The sequence below is a fragment of the Bos indicus x Bos taurus genome, chromosome 4 (genome assembly GCF_003369695.1).
Source record: "Bos indicus x Bos taurus breed Angus x Brahman F1 hybrid chromosome 4, Bos_hybrid_MaternalHap_v2.0, whole genome shotgun sequence".
Taxonomy (NCBI): domain Eukaryota; kingdom Metazoa; phylum Chordata; class Mammalia; order Artiodactyla; family Bovidae; genus Bos; species Bos indicus x Bos taurus.
The window spans coordinates 75,282,996-75,305,425 of NC_040079.1; the positions used below are offsets into that span (position 1 = coordinate 75,282,996).

Here is a 22,430-nt window from a genome sequence, read left to right on the forward strand (position 1 = left end):
TTTCTTCCTGGTAATATTTCTGTTTAAACACCAGTGAAATCAAATCATAATGCTTAGCTCTCTGTTATTTGTGCTTATTTTTCTCAGAAAGCAAATGTTCGTTTAACAGAATAGGAAGGGGATGAAATCCTTGGCAGGTGAATGGATAGTCTTACTGCATCGTTGCTCACTTTAATGTGTCTGGAATCCTGTATAGCCCAAAAGCAAGGATTTCAGTGCCTTGAGGGAGGTGGTGTAAGTGGGCGTAGGAGCAGTAACGAAGAGGGTGGCAGCCACGGCTCGGGTTTGTTGAGCTGGTGAGCCTGATGCGTGGGACTAACGCATGTGAGGATGTGCATACACGTGTGTTACATTTGCTGTATACATTTTGCCTGCATGTTTCTAAGTGGTTTACTTGGATTTGCTCTTTCAATCCTCTTAATAACTTTGGAGGCTGGTATTATTATCATCTCCATTTTTTAGATGAAATCAAGGCACAGAGAGGATAGGACACTTGATTAAATTCGTAGAGCTAGGATTCATGCTTGTGGTTCTATATCTGAGTTAATTGAAATTTGTATTGTTAACCTGTTACATTGATGAAATGTCTCTCAACTAATGTGTATCTCCTTTTTTGGTGTTTGGACTCAGTGCACTTTTTGGAGGGCGTTAGTTTGTCAACTGAGAAAGCAATGGCACCCCACTCCAGTACTCTTGCCTGGAAACTCCCATGGACAGAGGAGCCTGGAAGGCTGCAGTCCACGGGGTCGAGGCGCTGAGGGTCAGACACGACTGAGCGACTTCACTTTCACTTTTCACTTTCATGCATTGGAGAAGGAAATGGCAACCCACTTCAGTGTTCTTGCCTGGAGAATCCCTGGGACGGGGGAGCCTGGTGGGCTGCCGTCTATCGGGTCACACACAGTCAGACACGACTGAAGTGACATAGCAGCAGCAGCAGCAGTTTGTCTTCAAAGTAAAAATAACTAGGCCTTGTGGGGTTGTAGTAAGTCATTGGAATTAATGAAATATCCTGGAAGAACTAAGACAATCCTTCTTATTATGTGTTATTAACCATGATATTTAAAAAATGTAGATATGAAATATTACAAATTCATGAAGTTACTTTATTCTATAGACTTATTGAAATGGAAATTTTTCTTATGTTTCAGTGCTGGCTAGTGAAGTAGATTTGTTTTGAATTACAACACATAAGCAATTTTTAAAATGTTTGGCAGTAATAAGGAAAACAAACACCTTTTCTATTTAGCAAGCAATAACAGTGGATTCTTGGAGAAGGCAATGGCACCCCACTCCAGTACTCTTGCCTGGAAAATCCCATGGACGGAGGAGCCTGGTGGGCTGCTGTCTATGGGATCGCACAGAGTCGGACACAACTGAAGTGACTTAGCAGCAGCAGCAGCAGCAGCAGCAACAGTGGATTCTAAAATGATATTTTGTAGGAAGAAAGTTTCAGCCTAATAGAGGCATAACAGCATGTGTATGTTTTAACTTCTTTATGTTAAAACTCAGTATATTCTTCTTCCCTCTGCTTTCTTTGTTTTTAGGTCTTCACCAAAGAACATGGATGAAAATGAAACCAACCAGCTCCTGATGACAAGTAACCAGTATCCTAAAGAAGCAGTAAGAAAGCGCCAAAATTCACGAAATTCTGGAGGAAGTGATTCTTCTAGGTTTTCCAGGAAGAGTTTCAAACTGGATTACAGACTAGAAGAAGATGTAACTAAATCAAAGAAAGGAAAGGATGGGAGATTTGTTAACCCTTGGCCAACGTGGAAAAATCCCTCTATTCCAAGTCTTCTCAGATGGGTGATAACGGAAAGAGATCACAGCAGCGTTCCATGCTCCAAAGAGGTAGCGTTTGTCTTCCAAGTGCTGTGTATTTGCTCTTTTTTTTAAAAAAAAAATTATTGATTTATTTGGCTGGGCTGGGTCTTCTTTGCTGTGTGGGTGTTTCTCCGGCTGTGGCAAGCTGGGTCTGCTTGCTAGTCGCGGTGCCCAGGTTCTCGTTGGCAGCAGCTTCTCTTGTTGCAGAGCATAGGCTCTAGAGCATTTGGGCTTCAGTAATTGCAGCATGTGGGCTGAGGAGTTGCAGCTCCCAGGCTCTAGAACACAGGCTCAATAGTTGTGTTGCACAGACTTCGTTGCTCTGCGGCATGTGGGATCTTCCCAGGCCAGGGATCAAACCCGTGTCTCCTGTGTTGGCAGGCAGATTCTTTACCACTGAGGCACCAGGGAAGTCCTGTATATTTGCTCTTAATATATGTATTCCTTAACTTTGCTGTAAATTGTATTATGACACTCCAATTAGGTAATCGAGCCCTTTTATAGGATAAGGTTGTGGAGAGATGACATGAATAAGGTACCTTCACATTCATAGTGGAGCCTCAGAGTGCACGTGTGTGTAACTAGCTCTGATCCGGTAGCAGCTGGAAGTAGGAACAGAATGTCTTAAAAGTTCAGGGAAGGAAGTTGTTGATTCTGACTGGTGGGATTGGAAATGGTTTTATAGAAGAGATGATCTTTGAGGTAGGCCTAGAAAGATAAAAAGTATTTGGCAATGGTTTTCCCAGTGGATGGTGGCATGAAGAAGGTCACAAAAGGTGAGAGTGCATGACGTGTTCCAGATTGTACTAACCCGTGCTTTGGAATATGGATTATGAGGGTTAAGCCTAGAGTGCTTGGTTCTTCATTCTTGGATAAAGCTGCTAAAATTTTAAAAGAAATCATCAAAAAACCTTCCATTCCTTTAAAAATTGAGAGTAGGTTCCTGGCCTTTCAATATTGCAGTTATACTTATGATGAAACAAACTTTGGCCCACGGTTGATTAGATGAATGAGATTTCGCTTTGGCTGGGAGGGGCGGCTCCTAATTGCAGTAGGACTTTCTTCTCTTAGTTTCTTGCCGCTCTATTCCTCCTAACCCACCTTGTCCTGTCTCTTCCAGCACTGCCTGTCCTGTCAGACATTGTGGGGAATTGAGAGATAAGGAAGTAGACATAGGAAGTGGATGGGATTGGAAGTGGGAAGTGGGTGGGAAAAGAGTGGGGACATCCCTGAAGGCTTGATCCGCAGTGAGGCAGGAGGTGGGAGTAAGTGGGTGGTGGCTACATTGGATCTTTTAGGTCAGTGTGTCCATTTTTCTTTAAAGGATATGGGATTAAAAAACAAAACACAACCCATATTGTCACTTCAATGCCATGGAATGTGCGTACTATTAATCCTAATTAACAGAATTAGCATGAATAATATTTTCCCAGCACTTTTTAAGAGTGAGTCAGGAGATTAATAAATAAAACCTTATTGTATGTTTAAACTTTGTGGATGGGAGGAACAAGAACATTTTTGTTTCTTCTAGAAAACCCGGTATGAAGAGAAACGTGGAGTCAAGCTGTGAGAAGAGGGGCTTAGGGCAGGAGGCCAAGATGGGTGGGCTACCTGTTGGGTAAAATTCCTTCCTGGTATTTGGGCCACAGCCTCTAAAAATATAGCAGGCAGTGGCACCCCACTCCAGCGCTCTTGCTTGGAAACTCCCGTGGACGGAGGAGCCTGGTGGGCTGCAGTCCATGTGGTCGAGAAGAGTCGGACATGACTGAGTGACTTCACTTTCACCTTTCACTTTCATGCATTGGAGAAGGAAATGGCAACCCACTCCAGTGTTCTTGCCTGGAGAATCCCATGGATGGCGGAGCCTGGTGGGCTGCCGTCTCTGGGGTCGCATAGAGTCGGACATGACTGAAGCGACTTAGCAGCAGCAGCAGAGTTGATTTACAAGCTTCTTGCCATGTAGGTATTACCGAAATAGTGACAAGAGTACCCTGTTCCTTACAGAGATCCATGCTGATTATCTGTTTTATATTTAATGGTGTCTACATGTTAACCCCAAACTCCTAATTTATCCTTCACTGCCAGGTTTTCTTGTGCCTACAGCAGCCACCACTGAGCTTTCCAAGTCTGTGAGTCTATCTGCAAATAACTCCATTTGTATCATTTTTCCTTAACTGTACCTAAAAGTGATACCAGATTTTATTTGTCTTTCTCTGACTTCCTTCTCTCAGTATGATCATTGGAAGGGCCATGTACATTGCTGCAGATGGCATAATTTCAATTTTTTTAATGGCTGAGTATATATTCCCTTATATGGATCTGCACCACATATTCCTTACCTATCTTCTTCATCCATCTTCTTCATCTGTTGATGGACATTTTGGCTGAATCCGTGTGCTGCTGCTGTGAATAGTGCTGCAGTGACTGTTGGGACGCGTTTGTCGTTTCAAATTACGGATTTCTCTGACAGACACCCTGGATGGTATTGCCGGGTATATAGCTTGATACTGTTAGTTTTTAAAGAGCCTTCATACTGTTCTCCATAAAGGCTGTTACCAGTTAACATAGGAGGGTTCCCTTTTCTTCATGGCCTTTCCACTATTTATGCTTTGTTATTTTTAAATTTTATGTATTTGTTCAATTTTGTTGAAATTTGTTCAATTTGTTCAATTTTGGCTGTACTGGGTCTTCATTGCTGCACAGGCTTTCCTCAGTTGGCAGAGAGCAGAGGGGCTGCTCTCTCGTTGTAGTGTGTGGGCTTCTCATTGCGGATGTTTCTCTTGAGGAGCCCGGGCTCTAGGTGAGCAGGCTTCAGTAGTTGCGGCGCGTGGGGTCAGTATTTGCAGCTCCCGGGCCCTAGAGCTCAGACTCAGTAGTCCTGGGACACAGGTTTAGTGGCTCTGAGGCATGTGGGGTCTTCCTGGACCAGGGATTGAACCCATGTGTCCTGCATGCACAGGCAGATTCTTTCCCACTGAGCCACCAGGGAAGCCCCCTCCCACGTTTATTCTCTGTAGACTTTTTGATGTTGGTGATTCTGATTGGTGCAAGATGATACCTCATTATACTTTTGATTTGCATTTCTCTAATGGCGAGTGATGTTGAACATCTATTCCTGGGCTTTTTTCCTTAAAAGAGCCTTGTGAGTAATATTTGCCAGTTGAAATGAGCTTCTTGAGAGCTTCTTGATTGCCTTGGACAGCACATTGCATGAGGGAAAGCCATGAATACAGTAGCTCTGCGGGCCTTGCGATGCAGTTCCTCACTCCTGGTTTTCCAGTTGTTATTTTGGGAAGTGTCTACAAAGGAGCAGCATCTCTTCTTTCCCAGCACTGGTCACTAAGGGCAACTAGAAGATGAGGGCAAGTCTTGCTCCTGGGTTGTTAGTGGGAGCCCACGGTGCCAGAAGAAACACCCACCTGGGCTACGTCTCGATGCTGTCACCCCTTACCCTTCAGCCTGGGGCAGATCTCAGCCCCTGCCAAAGCGCTGTGTTGAGCTTGCTGTCCTCTGTAGGTGGGGACTCCAAGGAAGGAGGCTGTAGGTGGGAATGCCTGGAGCACCAGGAGACATGGAGGCCAGGTGACTTCTCAAAGCTATTGCAACCCAGAGGTCTATCGTGTTTTCCCTGCACTTAGCTTAGCTTAGTTTTCTGATGGCCCTCCTGGATCAGGGCATTCTGGTCTCATTACAGGGTACAAGGCACCAAAGGTCCAAGGGGGTTATTCTCTTGGCATGTCCTTCCCAGCTCCCTGAGCCCCATGACAGTCCAGCTCTATAATCTCTCAGGCTCCAGGGATGAAATACTAGCCCTGAAAAGTCAGGCATGAGGTGGGAATAGAGTCTGCTTCTTTCCTTTTTAGGTCGTCATTTAATTTTTAGTTTAAGTTGGAGTTGTTGTTGTTCAGTCGTGTCTGACTGTTTGTGACACCATGAATGCAGCACACAGGGCTTCCCTGTCCATCACTATCTCTGAGTTTGCTCAGACTCATGTCCATTGAGTTGACGATGCCATCCAACCATCCTCTGTCTCCCCCTTCTCCTCCTGCCCTCAGTCTTTTGCAACATAAGGTCTTTTCCCATGAGTTTGCTCTTTGCATCAGATGGCCAAAGTATTGGAGCTTTAGCATCATTCGTTCTGATGAATATTCAGGGTTGATTTCCTTTATGATTGACTGGTTTGATCTTGCTGTCCAGGGGACTCTGAAGAGTCTTCAGCACTATAGTTCGAAGGCATCAGTTCTTTGGCCTTCTTTACGGTCCAGCTCTCACATCCATACATGACTACTGTAAAAACCATAGCTTTGACTAGACGGACCTTTGTCAGCAAAGTGATGTCTCTGTTTTTTAATGCACTGTCTAGGTTTGTTATAGCTTTCCTTCCAAGAGGCAAGCGTCTTTTAATTTCATGGCTGTGGTCAGCATCTGCAGTGATTTTGGAACCCAAGAAAATAAAGTCTATCACTGTTTCCACCCCCCCCCCCCCATCATTTGCCATAAAGTGATGGAACTGGATGCCATGATCTTAGTTTTTTGAATGTTGAGTTTTACACCAGCTTTTTCACTCTGTTCTTTCACCTTCATCAAGAGGGTCTTTAGTTCCTCTTCACTTTCTGCCAAAAGGGTGGTGTCATCTGCATATCTGAGATTGTTGATATTTCCCCTAGCAATCTTGATTCCAGCTTGTGATTCATACAGCCTGGCATTTTGCATGATGTACTCTGCATAGAAATGAAATGAGCAGGGTGACAATGTACAGCATTAATGTATCCATCTCCTAATTTTGAACCAGTCTGTTCCATGTCCGGTTCTGTTGCTTCTTGATCTGCATACAGGTTTCTCAGGAGGCAGGGAATGTGGTCTGATATTCCCATCTCTTTAAGAATTTTCCACAGTTTGTTGTGATCTACACAGTCAAAGGCTTTAGCGTGGTCAGTGAAACAGAAGTAGACGTTTTTCTGGAATTCCCTTGCTTTTTCTATGATCCAGCAGATGTTGGCAATTTGATCTCTGATTCCTCTGACTTTTCTAAATCCAGCTCATACATCTGCAGGTTCTTGTTTCATGTACTGCTGAAGCCTAGCTTGAAGGATTTCAAGCATTACCTTGCTAATGTGTGAAGTGAGCGCAGTTGTGTTGTAGTTTGAACATTCTTTGGGATTGCCCTTCTTTGGGATTGGAATGAAAACTTGCCTTTTCCAGTCCTGAGGCTACTGCTAAGTTTTCCAATTTTGCTGGCATATTGAGTGTAGCACTTTAACAGCATCATCTTTTAGGAAAAAGCTCAGCTGGAATCGCACTACCTCCATTAGCTTTGTTCGTAGTAATGCTACCTAAGGCCCATTTGATTTCACACTCCACAATGTCTGGCTCTAAATGAGTGACTGCACTATCGTGGTTATCCAGGTCATTAAGATCTTTTTTGTACGGTTCTTCTGTGTATTCTTCCCAACTCCTCTTAATCTCTTCTGCTTCTGTTAGGTCTATACCATTTCTGTCTTTTATTGTGCCCATCTTTGCATGAAATGTTCCTTGGTATCTCTAATTTTCTTGAAGAGATCACTGCTGCTGCTGCTGCTGCTAAGTTGCTTCAGTCGTGTCCGACTCTGTGTGACCCCATAGACGGCAGCCCACCAGGCTCCCCTGTCCCTGGGATTCTCCAGGCAAGAACACTGGAGTGGGTTGCCATTTCCTTCTCCAATGCATGAAAGTGAAAAGTGAAAGTGAAGTCTCTCAGTCGTGTCCCTTAGCGACCCCATGGACTGCAGCCTACCAGGCTCCTCTGTCCATGGGATTTTCCAGGCAAGAGTACTGGAGTGGGGTGCCATTGCCTTCTTCAGGAGAGATCGCTAGTCTTTCCCATTCTATTGTTTTCCTCTATTTCTTTGCATTGTTCTCTTAAGAACACTTTCTTATCTCTCCTTGCTGTTCTTGGAACTCTGCATTTAGTTGGGTATTATCTTTCCCTTTCCCCTTTGCCTGTCACTTCTCTTCTTTGCCCAGCTATTTGTAAGCCCTCCTCAGGCAACCATTTTGCTTTATTGCAATTCTTTTTCTTGGGGATGGTTTGTGTCACTGCCTCCTGTACAGTGTTACGAACCTCTGCCCATAGTTCTTCAGGCACTCTGTCTACCAGATCTAATCCCTTAAATCTATTTCTCACTTCCACTGTATAATCATAAGGGATTTGATTTAGGTCATACCTGAAGCCCTAGTGGTTTTCCCTCCTTTCTTCAGTTTAAGTCTGAATTTTGCAATAAGGAACTCATGATCTGAGCCACAATTATTTCAGGGCTTGTTTTTGCTGACTGTGTGAAGTTTCTTCATCTTTAGCTGCAAAGAATATAATCAGATTTTGGTATTGATCATATGGTGATATCCATGTGTTGAGTCATCTCGTGTGTTGTTGGAAGAGGGTATTTGCTATGACCAGTGTGTTCACTTGGCAAAACTGTTAGCCTTTGCCCTGCTTCATTTTGTACTCCAAGGCTAAACTTGCCTGTTAGTCCAGGTATCTTGACTTCCTGCTTTTGCATTCCAATCTCCTCTGATGAAAAGGACATCTTTTTTTGGTGTTAGTTCTAGAAGGTCTTGTAGGTCTTCATAGAACTGTTCAACTTCAGCTTCTTCAGCATCCGTGGTTGGGGTATAGACTTGGATTACTGTGATGTTGAGTGGTTTGCCTTGGAAACGAACCAAGATCATTCTGTCATTTTTGAGACTGCATCCAAGTACTGCTTTCAGGACTCTTGTTGACTATGAGGGCTACTTCATTTCTCCTAAGGGATTTTTCCCCCGATAGTAGGTGTAACGGCCATCTGAATTACATTCGCCCATTCCAGTCCATTTTAGTTCACTGATTCCTAAAATGTTGATGTTCACTCTTGTCATCTGCTGTTCGACCACTTCCAATTTACCTTGATTCATGGACCTAACATTCCAAGTTCCTGTACAGTATTGTTCTTAACAGCATTCGACTTTACTTTCACCACCAGACACATCCACAGCTGGGCATCATTTCTATTTTGGCTTAGCTCTTCATTCTTTCTGGAGCTATTTCTCCACTCTTCCCAAGTAGCATATAGGACACGTGCCGACCCGGGGGCGGCTCATCTTTCAGCGTCATATCTTTTTGCCTTTTCATACTGTTCATGGGGTTCTCATGTTGAAGTAGAGTTGATTAATATGGTTATGTTTGTTTTAGGTGTGAAGCACCTTGATTCAGAAATACTGAGATGTGAGTCTGTTTTACAAATTGATGGATTTGTATCCGTTCTTAGATGGGTCGTGGAGGTGCTTTCATATGCTACTGGTCCTTATCTGACTTGCTTCTCATAGTATGAGCTTTTCCAGAGGCATCACTATCATTGTAAGTGGTCTGATTCATTCTGTTTCATGGCTGAGTAATATTCCCTTGTATATATGGACCCTGTCTTCCTTATGCATCTCTTTGGTGATGGACGGTTTGGTCTTGACTTCCGAGTCTGGGCTATTGAAATCGTGTTGCAGTGAATTTTCATGTGTACAAATTTTTATAGTTTCTTTCAGATATGTGCCCAAGAGTGAGATTACAGATAATTTAGCTCTAATTATTTTTTAAGGAATTCCATAGTGTCTGACTGGTGGCTCTTACCACTTCACCTTCTGAGGAACGAGCTAGGAGGGCTCCCCAGCATTTGTCATTTGTAAAGGTTTTAATGATGGCCACTCTGAATGTTGGGAGGTGATCCCTCATTATAGCTAGAATTTGCATTTCTCGACTAATGAGCTATGGAGGTGCTCCTAGGCTTTTTTTTTTTCCCCCCGATAGAACGTTATGACTAAAATTTACCTCACTGCATATCCTGAAATTCACCCTGTTTTGTATTTCCTCGTCATTACCTACAGTGCATTTCTCTAGGGGAGGTTCCCTGCAAAGCCACAGGCCTTATGCGGCAGTCCACCTCAGCACTAGTTTTCCAGGTACTGTTACAGGCAGCAGCATTTGCCCATTCCAGGCACTGGTTCTACAGGGAACAAGACGACTACGGTGAGACCTGCTCCTGGGTTGTTCCTGGGAACCCCGGGTGCCAGAAGAGATGCCGTCTCAATTCTTCCACCCCTTGCCCTTAACCCTGGGACACATCTCGGCTTATGCCAAGGATGGGTGCTGAGGTTGCTGTCCTCTGTGGTGGGGTGTCCAAGGAAGGGGACTGGAGGTGTGGTCCCCGAGCCCCAGGAAATGTAGCACCTAGCTGACTTTTCAAAGCTCTTGCATCCCAGGGGGTCTGACTTGTTTTCCCTGCACTTAGCTGTTAGCTTACTTGTTGGATGGCCCTTCTGCACTAAGACAGTCTCGTCCCAGCCTGAGGTTCCCGGCACCACAGGTCCAAGGGGGTTGCTTTCTTGGTGCATCCTTCCCAGCTCCCTGGGCCCCATGAGAGTCCTGCCTTAGGATCCAGCCTCAGATACCAGGGATGAAATACCAGCCCCAAACAGCCAGGCATGTGGGGAATAAAGTCAGCTTTTTTCCCTTTTGAGATTCCCTGGTGGCTCAGATGATAGCATCTGCCTGCAGTGTGGAAGACCCGGGTTTGATCCCTGGGTTGGGAAGATCCCCTGGAAAAGTTTCGGCAACTCACTCCAGTATTCTTGCCTGGAGAATCCCATGGATGGAGGAGCCTGGCAGGGGGTCCTTTTTCCTATTTTATACCTGTCAGTGTCCAGATGTTCATCCCAAACTGCAAGGTTATCTCTCTCTCCCAGCTTTCCCCTTTGGTAACCCTAAATGTCTCTCTTTGAGCCTGTGAGTCTGTTTCTATTTTACAAATTGGTGTTTTTGTTTCAGTTTTCAGATTGTTCTTGGGGTGACAGCACGTGCTAGTGCTCTTTCTGACTTGCTCCTCGTGTTTCCCGTCCACTGTGACCGGACTCACTTCAGTGTGTGTCACGGCCAAGTGCCCCCTCTTATGTCCGTTTGATGTCTTCCTCTTATATCTGTTTGATGGTGAACAGCTGGGGCCTGGCTTCCAGTTCTTGGCTCTTGAAAGCATGTTGCAATGAAACCTCAGGTGACCATGTCTTCTCATTCCAGTTTCATTCTGATACAAGCACAGGTGTGTGATTACAGATCAAATGGAGCAGTAATTAGTGTTTTAAGAAACCTGCATAGTGTCCTCTGTGGTGACTATTACCAGTTTACCTTTCGAGCAGAAGGCTAGGAGGATTCCTTTTCCCCACACCTTCCCCGGCATTTACTGTGTGTAGAGTTTTTAATGATGGCTCCTCTGGTTTGAGGTGACCCTTCATTGTAGTTAACATTTGAACTTATCTACTAATGGATACTGAGCATCTTTAGTATTTGTCTTTTAGTAAAAGCCCGAGAAAAATCTCCCTCTTTAAATGGGCTTCCTGAAGTTTAGCCCTGTTTTGAATTTTCTTTCAGTTACCTGCCTGCATGCTACTCCTCCGAATTTTTGCAACCCTCTGGACCGTAGCCCTCCAGGTTCCTCAGTCCATGGGGTTTTCCACACAGGAATACCAAAGTGGGTTGCCTTTTCCTCCTCCAAGGAACCTGCAAATTTCTCCAGGTGATTAAAAGCTTTGCAGACTTTCTTGCAAAACCAATATTGTAAAATTAAAAAATAAAATAAAATTAAATTAAAAAAAGCTTTGCAGGCTTTCTGGTGCAATTCAAAAGAGCACTGGTTTTCCAGTGGTACTTATATTAGTGTCCACAAGGCGGCAGCATTTTCGCAGTCCTAGCAGTGATTTAATAGGGCCAGGAGGCGTTAGGAAACCTGCTCCTGGCTTGTTCCTGGAAACGCCCGGTGCCAGAAGAAATGCCCTGGAATGTCTCAGTACTTCCACCCCTTACCCTTCACTCTGAACATATGTCAGCTTATGCCAAGGATTGGTGCTGAGGTTTCTATCTTCTGGGCTAGGGTCTCCAAGGAAGGAGGCTTCTGTGGGGACCCTGGAGCACCAGGATGTCTGGAAGCCAGGTGATGTTGCAAAGCTATGCAGCCCAGAGTCAGTCGTGTTTTTCCAGTCCTTGCTTACCTTTCTTGTCCAGTGACCCTCCTGCATCAGGACAGTCTGGTCCCATCCTGAGGTTCCAGACAGGACAGGTCCAAGGGGGATACTCTCTTACCACATGGGTCCCAGCTCCCTGAGCCCCATGACTGCAACATTAGGATGCAGCCAGCTCAGGCTCCAGGGAGGAAGTACGAGGCCTGAGGAGCCAGGCATGGGAACTGAGTCAGCTTCTTTCCATCGTAGATTGTCGTTTTTCATTCATGTGGGACTACTGTTGATTAACGCTGATGCTTTAGGGGACAAGCATCTCGATTCACATACCGTGATGTGAACACCTAGTCTTTTTTGGAGTCTTTTCCCATGTAGGTTATTCCAGTGTTAAGAAGTTTCTCTGTGCCAGCCAGTTGGGCCAGGTTTCTTACTGATTTAGATCTGTGAGTATGTAGGTGTTAATTCCAAATAGATTGTTTATTCTTTCCTCCCAGCATTTCCCTTTTGATCCCCTAATTTTCTTTTCTACGTTTGTGAGTCTGTTTCCCTTTAGAAATCGATGTGTTTGTATGTTTGGTCAGATAGCACTTGCAGGTCATATGGTATTCTAGTACAGTTTCTCATTCGTTTTTGGTCATGTGAGAATTTTTGTTGTAAATGTCTGATTTCATGGAGTTTCATGGCTGAGTAATTTTCCCTTCTGTGTACCCCATCTTCCTGAACCATCCTGTGCTGATGGCCAGTTTGTTGCTGGCTTCCAGGTGTGGACAGCATGTTGCAGTGAATGTGACGTGCATATATATATATATATATTTAATTAGTGTTTCTTTCGGATATAAGCCCCGGGTGTGAATACAGATCAAATGTAGGTCTGCTTACCATTCATAGAACCTTCATAGTATCCTCCTTTGGTAGCTTTCCTGGTTTCCCTTCGGAGAATATGGCTAGTGTGTTTCCTTTTAACCAGCTCCTTTCTAGGATTGATCATAGAGTTTTTAATAGTGGACACTCTCGACTGTTCCAAGGTGATCCCCCATTGCAGTTACCAGTGGCATTTCTATCCTGATGAGTGCTGGTGTGTTCCTCTTATGTTTGTGTGTTTTAAAGTTTATTCATTTTACTTGGAGGATAATTAGTTTAAAATATTCTGATTTTTTCTTTTTTGCCAGACATCATTGTGAATTGGCTGTAGGCACATGTGTCCCCTCCATCCTGAACCCCACTCGTGCCTCCCTCTCCAGCCCGTCCCTGCAGATTTTCACGGAGCACCGGCTTTGCATGCCGTGCTCCACACATTACCCTGCAGTGGGCATGTATTTTACAGATTCTAATGTATGTTTCAGTGCTGCTCTAATGCGTGATCCCAGCCTTGCCTCCTGCAGAGTCCAGAAGTCTTATGTCTGCTTTCCATCTGTGTTTCCTTTGCTGCCCTGTATGTGGGATCGTTGGTTCTGTCTCTCAGGATTCCATGTATGCTTTACTGTACGGTCTGTCTTTCTCTGTCTGACTTACTTAACTCTGTATAATAGGCTTTAAGTTCACCCACCTTATTAGAACTGACTGAAATGTGTGGTCTTTTGTTTTTTTAATAGCTGAGTAATGTTCCACTTTGCGTATGTACCATAAATTCCTTATCCATGCATCTCTCAAAGGACAGCTAGGTTGCTTCCACATCCTAGCTATTGCAAATAGTGCTGCAATGAACACTGGCGTACATCTGTCTTTTTCAATTCTGGTTTCCTTGGGGTATATGCCCTGTAGGGCGATTGGTGGGTCATATGGCAGTTTTAATTTTAATTTTTTTAAGGACTCTCTATACCGTTCTCATAGTGGTTGGACAGATAGATAAACATAGAAGAGGAAGTGGACAATTAGGGTAGAACAATAAAGTTTCAAGATTAAGTTAGGACAGAAACCTTTTCCATCACTGCCTGCTGAAGTGTCCTTCCCTGTTCCATCCTACACATGGATGGCACAGCTTCAGCTTTTACTTTGAAATTCCTAGTCCAAGCAAAAATTGAAGCATGAATTTTCTCCCAGTGACAATCAAATGAGTAAAGCAAATTGCTCTGGAAAAGAAGAGCTTTTCCTGGTTCAGGGAATTGAAAGTAATGTTTCTGAGGTGAGTGGGAAGATGGGGTGGAGGTTGAGTGGGTACCCAGTTCTAAAGACAGCCTCATGGGACATACTTGGCAAGTTTCACGAGTGGCTTCCTGGGAGAGACCTCAGTGCAGCTCAGTGGCAGAACAGCAAAGCGCAGTTTGTGGAAGTTTTATAGAACCCAGGAATATGACCCTAAAACGAGCTCCCCTGGCGGCTCAGCGGTAAAGAGCTTACCTGCAGTGCAAAAGCTGCTGGACATGTGGGTTCAATCCCTGGGTTGGGGAGATCCCCTGGCCAAGGAAATGGCAACCCACTCCAGTATTCATGCCTGGAGAATCCCATGGACAGAGGAGCCTGGCGGGCTACTGTCCATAGGGTCGCAAAGTCAGACACGACTGAAGTGACAGCGTGCACACATGTATGACCCTAAAACACAGCTTCTTGTTGCTTAACCCAAGGATTAAATGTAGAATAACCTAAGGTATAGTACTTAACACATTTGTTGTAGTTATTGGTTCACACCTGCTTACCCCCAAAAGTGATCATCTTATCACGTCAGGACCACATTTCACTTTGGTTTGACTAGTGGTAGAAAACTTCAAAGGAAAGGAATGAGGAGAATCATCTTTGCATGTGATTGTCCAGCAGTGTGATCACAGTCCTCTGCTTTGAATTCTGTGTACTCAGAAAGTTAGGTTCATAAGAGATCCAGGATCTGCAGTTATGTTGTCAAAGGTTTTCTTTACTATTTCTAGAGGCTGACCTCCAGAGGCAGTTTTGCATTAGCTGAGCTTCTGGCACTTACAGAAGAGAGCCTTTACAAATATTTAGGAAAGTCAGCAGTACTCCAAGTTTTAAATTTAATTTTCCCTTTGTCAGCTGTATTTGCGAGTAAGATCTTACATTACTATCTAGTGATTACTGTGTCTGATTCACAAAGAAGTATGCATTTTCAGTAGAAAAGCAAAAGAAAAAAGATTTATCAAATGACTTCAGTTCTTCTCAAATAACCCTTCTCTCTGTAATTTAGGTCAAAATGTGCTCATGATGATATATACCTTCTGTTTGTTTTTAAATATAACTGCTGCCTTTCTTTCTTTGTACACATAGCTTGATAAAGAACTCCCGGTGCTTAAGCCATATTTTATTGATGACCCTGAAGAAGCTGGAGTGAGGGGAGCTGGCTTAAGAGTCACATGGCTGGGACACGCAACAGTGATGGTGGAAATGGACGAGCTCATCTTGCTCACGGATCCCATCTTCAGTGCTCGGGCCTCCCCATCGCAGCGCATGGGTCCCAAGCGGTTTCGTCGTGCCCCATGCACTGTCGAGGAGCTGCCCCGGATAGACGCGGTCCTTGTCAGCCACAACCACTACGACCACCTGGACTGCAATTCTGTCATCGCTCTCAATGAGCGATTCGGTAACGAGCTGAGATGGTTTGTGCCCTTGGGGCTCCTGGACTGGATGCAGAAATGCGGCTGTGAGAATGTGATCGAGCTGGACTGGTGGGAGGAGAACTGTGTCCCCGGACATGACAAGGTCACCTTTGTGTTCACGCCTTCCCAGCACTGGTGTAAGAGGACCCTGATGGATGACAACAAGGTTCTCTGGGGCAGCTGGTCTGTCTTGGGGCCTTGGAACCGATTTTTTTTCGCAGGAGATACTGGTTATTGCTCTGCTTTTGAAGAGATAGGAAAAAGATTTGGCCCTTTTGACCTTGCAGCTATTCCCATTGGCGCGTATGAACCAAGGTATGTAGGTGTCCAGAGAAAGCATTCCTGCTAAATGGGAAATCAACTGGGCTCAAAGTAGTCATGATACATGTAATCTGGGATTTTATGGGTGGTCTTTGTTATACATTGGGTAGGGGCTTGTGCGTCAGACTCAGTTAAAATTTTTTTTTAAATTTTAAACCATTTTAATTAGTCATTATCAGTTAAATTATTCAAAATCAGAAATTATATTGCCAAATAAAAAAAACACCACAGTTTAAAGAATTACTATACCTAGCACAAAGTTCATGTACTATTCCGACTAAAGTTAAACCCATCAGCTGATAATCAAATCTGACCCCAGCTTTGCCTCACGTGGAAGGTACTCTCCTTATAGAAAGAACCACCTTTTGCTCCATGACTGGACTGCCCCCATTCCTGCCCTGTGTTGAGGGCAGAAAAAGCAAGGACTTGGCCTTCAGCATCAGTCCTGGCGATGGTCTCACTTCAGTGAGCGATGCAGTCAGTTGGGTCAAGACACAGTTTCACGACTCATGGTTTCACTGGCCTTCCAACCTCTGCGCTCATCACCTGACTTCAGAGCAGATAAAGGTCACACTAGCATTTGAGACCCCTCCACTGCCTATCTTTTCCTTAACACTATTTAAAGAAAAAAAGAAGTGATTTCAAAGAACTTGGTTAGATTTCCATGGACTGTGGTTGATATGTACATGTGAAGAGAAAATAAACACTGAAAATAATGAGATAAGGAAGGGCTAATTTTAAAAATGTTTTATTTTCTAAGGTGCATGTGTATGTAGGTCATGTATGCAGACAGTGGTATGTAGGATGGCACTGTATGTAGGCAGTCCTACAAAGAAGAACACGGGCACAGACGAACTGAGCAAATCTGACCATTTGTTCTGATTTTGTTATACTTAAAACTTTTTTTAAGTTCATCGAAACCATTATTTCTCCCTTCTTTCCCCTAGTTTCTTCATTTAAGGAACTAGTTTTACCTTATTAAAAACTATTATGAACCAGTAACATTGCCAGAATTTCCCTTTTCCACATACTTCTAATTCTGAACTCTATGAAATCTCAGAATATCAACCTGTTTACACATCAGTTTTCTATGGTATTGATCCTTATTGAATATATCTTCTTAGTATATTAGACTAATTCTTATATGTAATTGTGAAAATAAGGTTTCGTATGTAGCAAGATACATGTGTCATATATATAGGTGATGATACAATGTGTACAGCTTAAGTACACAAATGCACTCATATAATTCCCCTTCTTGCTTGCATTGTAGCTGTCTTGTTCCTAAGATGGGAGAAGGATCGGGGAGGGGACAGTATTTGCTCTAAATAATTAAATCATGGTAGCCTCTACTCTGCAATCCAGTTATCTGGTCAGTACTAAAGTTTTAGAAATAATGTTATCAGCAACATTTCAAAGTAGTCTATAAATGTAAGACGATTACACCCAAAATGATTTTATATGATCTTAGAATGCTTTCATCCTTACATCTGGGATCCCTGTCATCAAGTTTCCTATCCAAGTCAGGTAGGATTTTAAGTTTTTAATTTTTATACCGGAGTGAACATTTTTAATTTATTTCAGACAAACATGAAGGTAGAAAGGAGTATGTGTATTTCTTTGATTTGAAGTACAAGTTTCAAAAAATCAGTAGAAACACCTGATTCTACAGCAGAACCAGTAGAAACTGTTTTCATCCTGCCCTGACTTCTGAGTGTCAGGAGATAGAGCAGAGCAAGTGTCTCTCTCATCTGCTGTTGAGCAGAACACAGGGGCTCTGTCCTGAGCCCTGCAGCTCCTCACCATCGGTAACACCCCTTGTGCTGTTGCTAGACTGGCTTTTCCAGAATGTCTCTAAAAACCAGAGCAGCTCCCTGCTGGAGCCAGATCGCTGAGTTTTAACTGCAAATCAGCTGACAGTAGCAGACCCAGGATGTAAATAATGTGAAGACACTTGTTTTTCTAAAGTGGTGGCTGGGAAAGCAGAGGATTTACTTGTAGATAGTACATTTTACTTATCAGAAATAATTCTTTGTCCTGAAAGTGCTGGTTTTATCAACTAAGTTGGTGCTGTATTTGATGCTTTGAATAAACTCTGTCTTGTTTAATGCTCACAACACTCCTGTGAAGTGGGAATAGCTACTATTTCACAGACAAGGAAGATGCAAGCTGGAGAATTTGAAGTGGCTGCCAAGGCATTCCCAGGAATCCGTAGAGCCAGGGTTCACACCCAGGCCCCCTGTCTCCATAGCTCTGCTCTTCCCAGGCGTGAGGCAGCCTCAGCATTTCTACACTCTGTCCAGTCCCCCGAAGTCCCCTTTTTTCTTACCAAACCACACACTTCATCTTTGGTTGTATGATGTTTAATTAAATCCTTGATTAGTAAATTGGATTTTTTTTTTTTGCTCCTGATATTACAAATTATACAGTAATTTTTGTTTGCTGTTCACTTTAGCATGTTAAAAACGGTTTCTGTAAGTTATTCAGGTTATTTTGCAACTGAAGTTTTGATTTTTAACTTGTTACCCATTATTCCACTTCTTTGATTAACACCAAGACTGCAAGATATCTTTTTAAGATAAGACATTTCTTCAGAATAAATCCTCAGTAAAATGAAAATACATGTGGAACAAAATCTTAGTAGTCAAAGGGGAGTTTTGCTTCAGACTTACCTACTGTATAGCAGTCTGTACAAAAAATATTTTAGTGGTCTGAGGGCGATGGTTTTGACTACTGTGACTTACTCCTGTGTAGAATCGTAAAGGTTGATGAAGCAGTAATTAGAATTTAGTGTATACTTCAAAGGCCATATTTAATAAATTACTGTTTTCTAAGGTGGTTTATGAAGTACCAGCATGTAGACCCAGAAGAGGCTGTAAAGATTCACATTGATGTTCAGGCAAAGAAGTCTGTGGCAATTCACTGGGGAACTTTTGCCTTAGCAAATGAGGTAAGTACAACTGTGGTCACAGTAACTCATTGTGTGTCTGACATAGGATAGGATTCAGGCATCAGTGTACCTGGCAGTGTGTTCAGAAACCAGACTAGAATCTGGACCTGTGTGGTCATCATAGTCATCAACGTGAATTACGGTGGTAAATTATTAATTAGTAAAGCAATATTTATATACAGTGAGAAAAGCCTCTTCATTGCATGGGGTCTTTTGAATTATTTATATAACCAAAAATATGTGTGGTCTTAGGAAATAGAAAAATGAATTATCATGTCATTCCTCTTAAGGCAGACTTTTGTTTAATGGAAGATACAAGATATGTACAGAATTACTCTAAAAGTAACTTATAAAAAGTGGGACAGATGAAGGGGTCTCAGAGTCAGGGACTATTACTAATTGAAGGGGTCAGGGAGAGCTTCATGGAAGAGATGACATTTCAACTTGGCTGTGAGAAGGTAAGGAAGAAGGCATCTCAAGGAGGGAAGTGTGGGCGTGGAGATGGTGAGCAGTGAGTTCAGCCGGAGTACGAATGCTATCAAGAGCAGCAGGGAAGTAAGGCTGGACAGCTTGGAACTTTTCAGAAGTGTTATTTGTCCAGTAAACACTGATTCTGTGTCTGCTGTGTGCCAGGCACTGGGGTAAATAAATGGTGGTTTTATTCCTAGACTAGTAGAGAAGACTTCATTTTCCTATAAGGTACCCGGACCCTAGACCTCTGCTACTAGGCAGAGTTGTGGGATCAAACAGAAGCTTAGCAAAAAACTTTCTCTCCTCTCCTGGAGCCAGGGCCTGTCCTAAGCAAAACTTAGAAACGGACAAGTGAACTGAGCTGCTGCTCCTTGCTCTCTGCGGCACCTTCCACATTCCAGGGCCCCTCTGCAAGGAGTCCTCTGCTTTTTAAGCATTCCCTGTCCCTGTCCTTTTTCTGGCCTGCCTTCTCCCTGGTTGCATCTTATTCCATAATTATACACTGCCTGCCCCCGTCTACTCCCTCCCATCAAAACTCCCCCTCTGCAGTGCTACTATCCTGAACTACACTGTTGGGGGGACACCACAGAATCAATAGCTGAACGACAGGGCATAGGAAGGGTGAAGGAGAGTATGTTTCTGTGTGCTTGGAGAAACACAAGTACACAGGTCTACCGCTGTATTTAGTGGCAGTGTCTTATTCCATGTGTGCGCGTGTTCCGTATGTATATAAATTTAGATGTAAGTACGCTTATTTATGTTCCATATATATTTCGGCAACTTAGATGAAGTAGTAGTATTTTATTAAACCCTGCAAACAGAAGAGTCAAAAATGAGTCCTAGATTTTTAACTTGAGTAATTGGGAAGATGGTTATGCTCTTGACTGAGATGGGAACTTGAGAGGAGAGAAAAACCTCAGTCTTTAAGAGTTATTGTATTATTCAGTCTTACTCCTGTTAAAAATCTAACCTTCACCTTTACTTCTTAATGAAACATAAAACACAAACTCATTTAGGCTTTTTGACATTAGTTCCGTAAATCTGACAACTGCAAGTTTCCTAAATATAAAGAATTTGTGGGGAGGATATTTAGTCTATGCTTTGTAGACAGTTTAAAATGATCTGCATGTAAATAGTTGTAGTAACTGCTTACTACAGTATAAGCAACTTAAGGATGTCCTTGACTTGGCAAGACTTAAATCAGAGGTCGCTGTAGATATATTTAACCTGAGGAGTGTTGAGTGAGCTTCTTACATGTATTTAAGCATTTAAGTCACTAGTGTTGGTGGAGACAAACTGCAGGCACTACATAATACGTGTTAACTTCTTAAATGACCAGGCTCTCTATTTTGAGTGTCTTATATCTTAGAAAGGGAACAGTTTGAGTTTTCTGGGGCTGGTGCCTGGCCTTCAGTGGGTCCAGACTGCTGGGAACTTTCACCACTTACTCATATTTATGTCTGATCTACTATCTTGATCAATACATATTGTTTGGTCCCAGGTCTATGGGGCATTTCTGTCTTCCCTGCAGGACTAAGGTGCCTGCACTAAAATAGTTTTCTTGCCTGCTTGTCAAGTTATCTTCTAGTTGGTTGAAGCAACCAAGAACTGACCTGTGAAGAAACTCACAGAGATAGTGCAACATCAAAATCCATACGAAGTTATAGCTTATAACTAAAGTTACAGTTTAGGAAAGAAATTATTAGTGTGAGATAACTGTGTAAGTGTTTTGTTACTGGCTGAGAGTTGTAGAACACAGGGGAAGTGGGGAAGAGTTTCGTCATTTTGAAATCTCTTAAAAACAATTTTGCAAAGGAAAGCTTCTTGGGCTATTAAAGTTATATTTTACTGGTGATATATCAGCAATCTCCTATGTGCAAAGAAAAGATGAAGAGTAGATTTCTGTTATCAACTAACCTTAATAAGTGGCTATTTCTAGGACTACAGGGTAACGAATGCTTAGTTAACCTCAGTTACTCAGCAAACAGTGGCAACGCATCTCTGAACACAGCCATAAACCTAGAAGTGAGCAAGCAGGGAGGAAAAAACTTGAGTGTGGCCAGTAGCTGTTAGCAGATCTGTACATCTGAAACCACAGAAAACTTGCCTGGTTTTCCTACTGCATCACTGGCTGGCCCTTCATAGTCTGTGGCTGATTCCTCCTCTCCCTCCCAGCAGTGAGAATGTTAGGACGCCATAGTCCAGGGGCCCCTTCTCTTTAGCTGGTTACTCCCTGGGGGAATCTCACGAGTCTCATGCCTTTAAACACGGTCTATGCACTGTAAGCTCTCTAACCTAGGATTTTCCCTACAATCCACATTTACCTACTTTTCTCCACTTGGATGTCCACCAGGTTACAAAAACTTCATACTAAAAGTTAAAAAGCTTCATTCCAAACTTCCTGTTCTTTCCTCAGACTTGTTTCTCTTGTATCTCAGCAAATGGCAAAATCCTCCTTCCAGCTCCTCAGGCTAAAATCTTTACCGTGTATATCCTCTGTCCCACTTTCTCCAAATGCAGTCAGCTCACCTTTCAGACTCTATTTGGACTCTGACTGCTGCTTATCCCGTTCACCAGTGCCACACTGCCCCTTGCTGTCTGTTCTCCACACTGCAGAGGGCAGCGACCTTTACCCCTAAACCAGATCAGGACACTTCTCTTCCAGGAGACCAGCCGCCCCAGGTCAAAGCCACAGTGATTCTAAGGGTCGCCTGTAAAGCCCCCTGCAGTCTGCTCCATTGCCGGGAGCCGGCATATTGCATATTGAGTGCAGCACTTTCCACAGCATCATCTTTCAGGATCTGGAATAGCTCAACTGGAATTCTGTCACAGCCGGGAGCCAGCGTGAGGAACTCCGCCCATGACAAAGGTCATGAGGAAGGAGGCTCGGCATACGCAAAGGCGGGATCGAGCCTCAGGAGTCCCCCTGGAAATTCTCGAGCATCTACCCCCAAAACCAGAGTCTGCCTACTTTCTGCTTTGTGCTTTCACCTACACCTCTGACTTTATGGGGGGCTGTCCCCAACTACCTCTCTCTGAAAAAAGAGTTAGCTTACAGCTCCAGTTAATAATTCCTGGGTGTGACAGTGTTTCAACCTACAAACTCCTTTGGAAATCCTCTAGCCTGCCTGAATAGGTTTTCTGGCCACATGTGATTGTTCAGAGCCTCCCAACTGTGAGAGGCGGGGGATATTCTAAACTGTCTAAACAAAGATTCCTTTGAGTAGTTAAAAGATTGATTAGAAATTGTATTGGTGAAGGGTTTTTCACTTATTGGGCCAGTGTTTGCTGCTAAGTCTCCATATCCCTTA

At 43.4% G+C, this 22,430-nt stretch overlaps 2 protein-coding genes across 4 annotated transcripts in view; one reads left to right on the forward strand and one right to left on the reverse strand.

Moving 5' to 3' along the window:
- Window positions 1-22,430, reverse strand: part of ARMC10 (armadillo repeat containing 10) — a 123,647-nt gene that overhangs the window by 34,933 nt on the left and 66,284 nt on the right. The window lies entirely within an intron of this gene.
- Window positions 1-22,430, forward strand: part of NAPEPLD (N-acyl phosphatidylethanolamine phospholipase D) — a 57,837-nt gene that overhangs the window by 30,401 nt on the left and 5,006 nt on the right. For both annotated transcript variants that reach the window (XM_027539742.1, XM_027539743.1), the window contains exons 2-4: window positions 1,548-1,854; window positions 15,049-15,692; window positions 18,534-18,648. In XM_027539742.1, coding sequence (XP_027395543.1) covers window positions 1,564-1,854; window positions 15,049-15,692; window positions 18,534-18,648 — 1,050 coding nt within the window. In that variant the 5' untranslated portion in view covers window positions 1,548-1,563. The remainder of the gene's footprint in view (window positions 1-1,547; window positions 1,855-15,048; window positions 15,693-18,533; window positions 18,649-22,430) is intronic.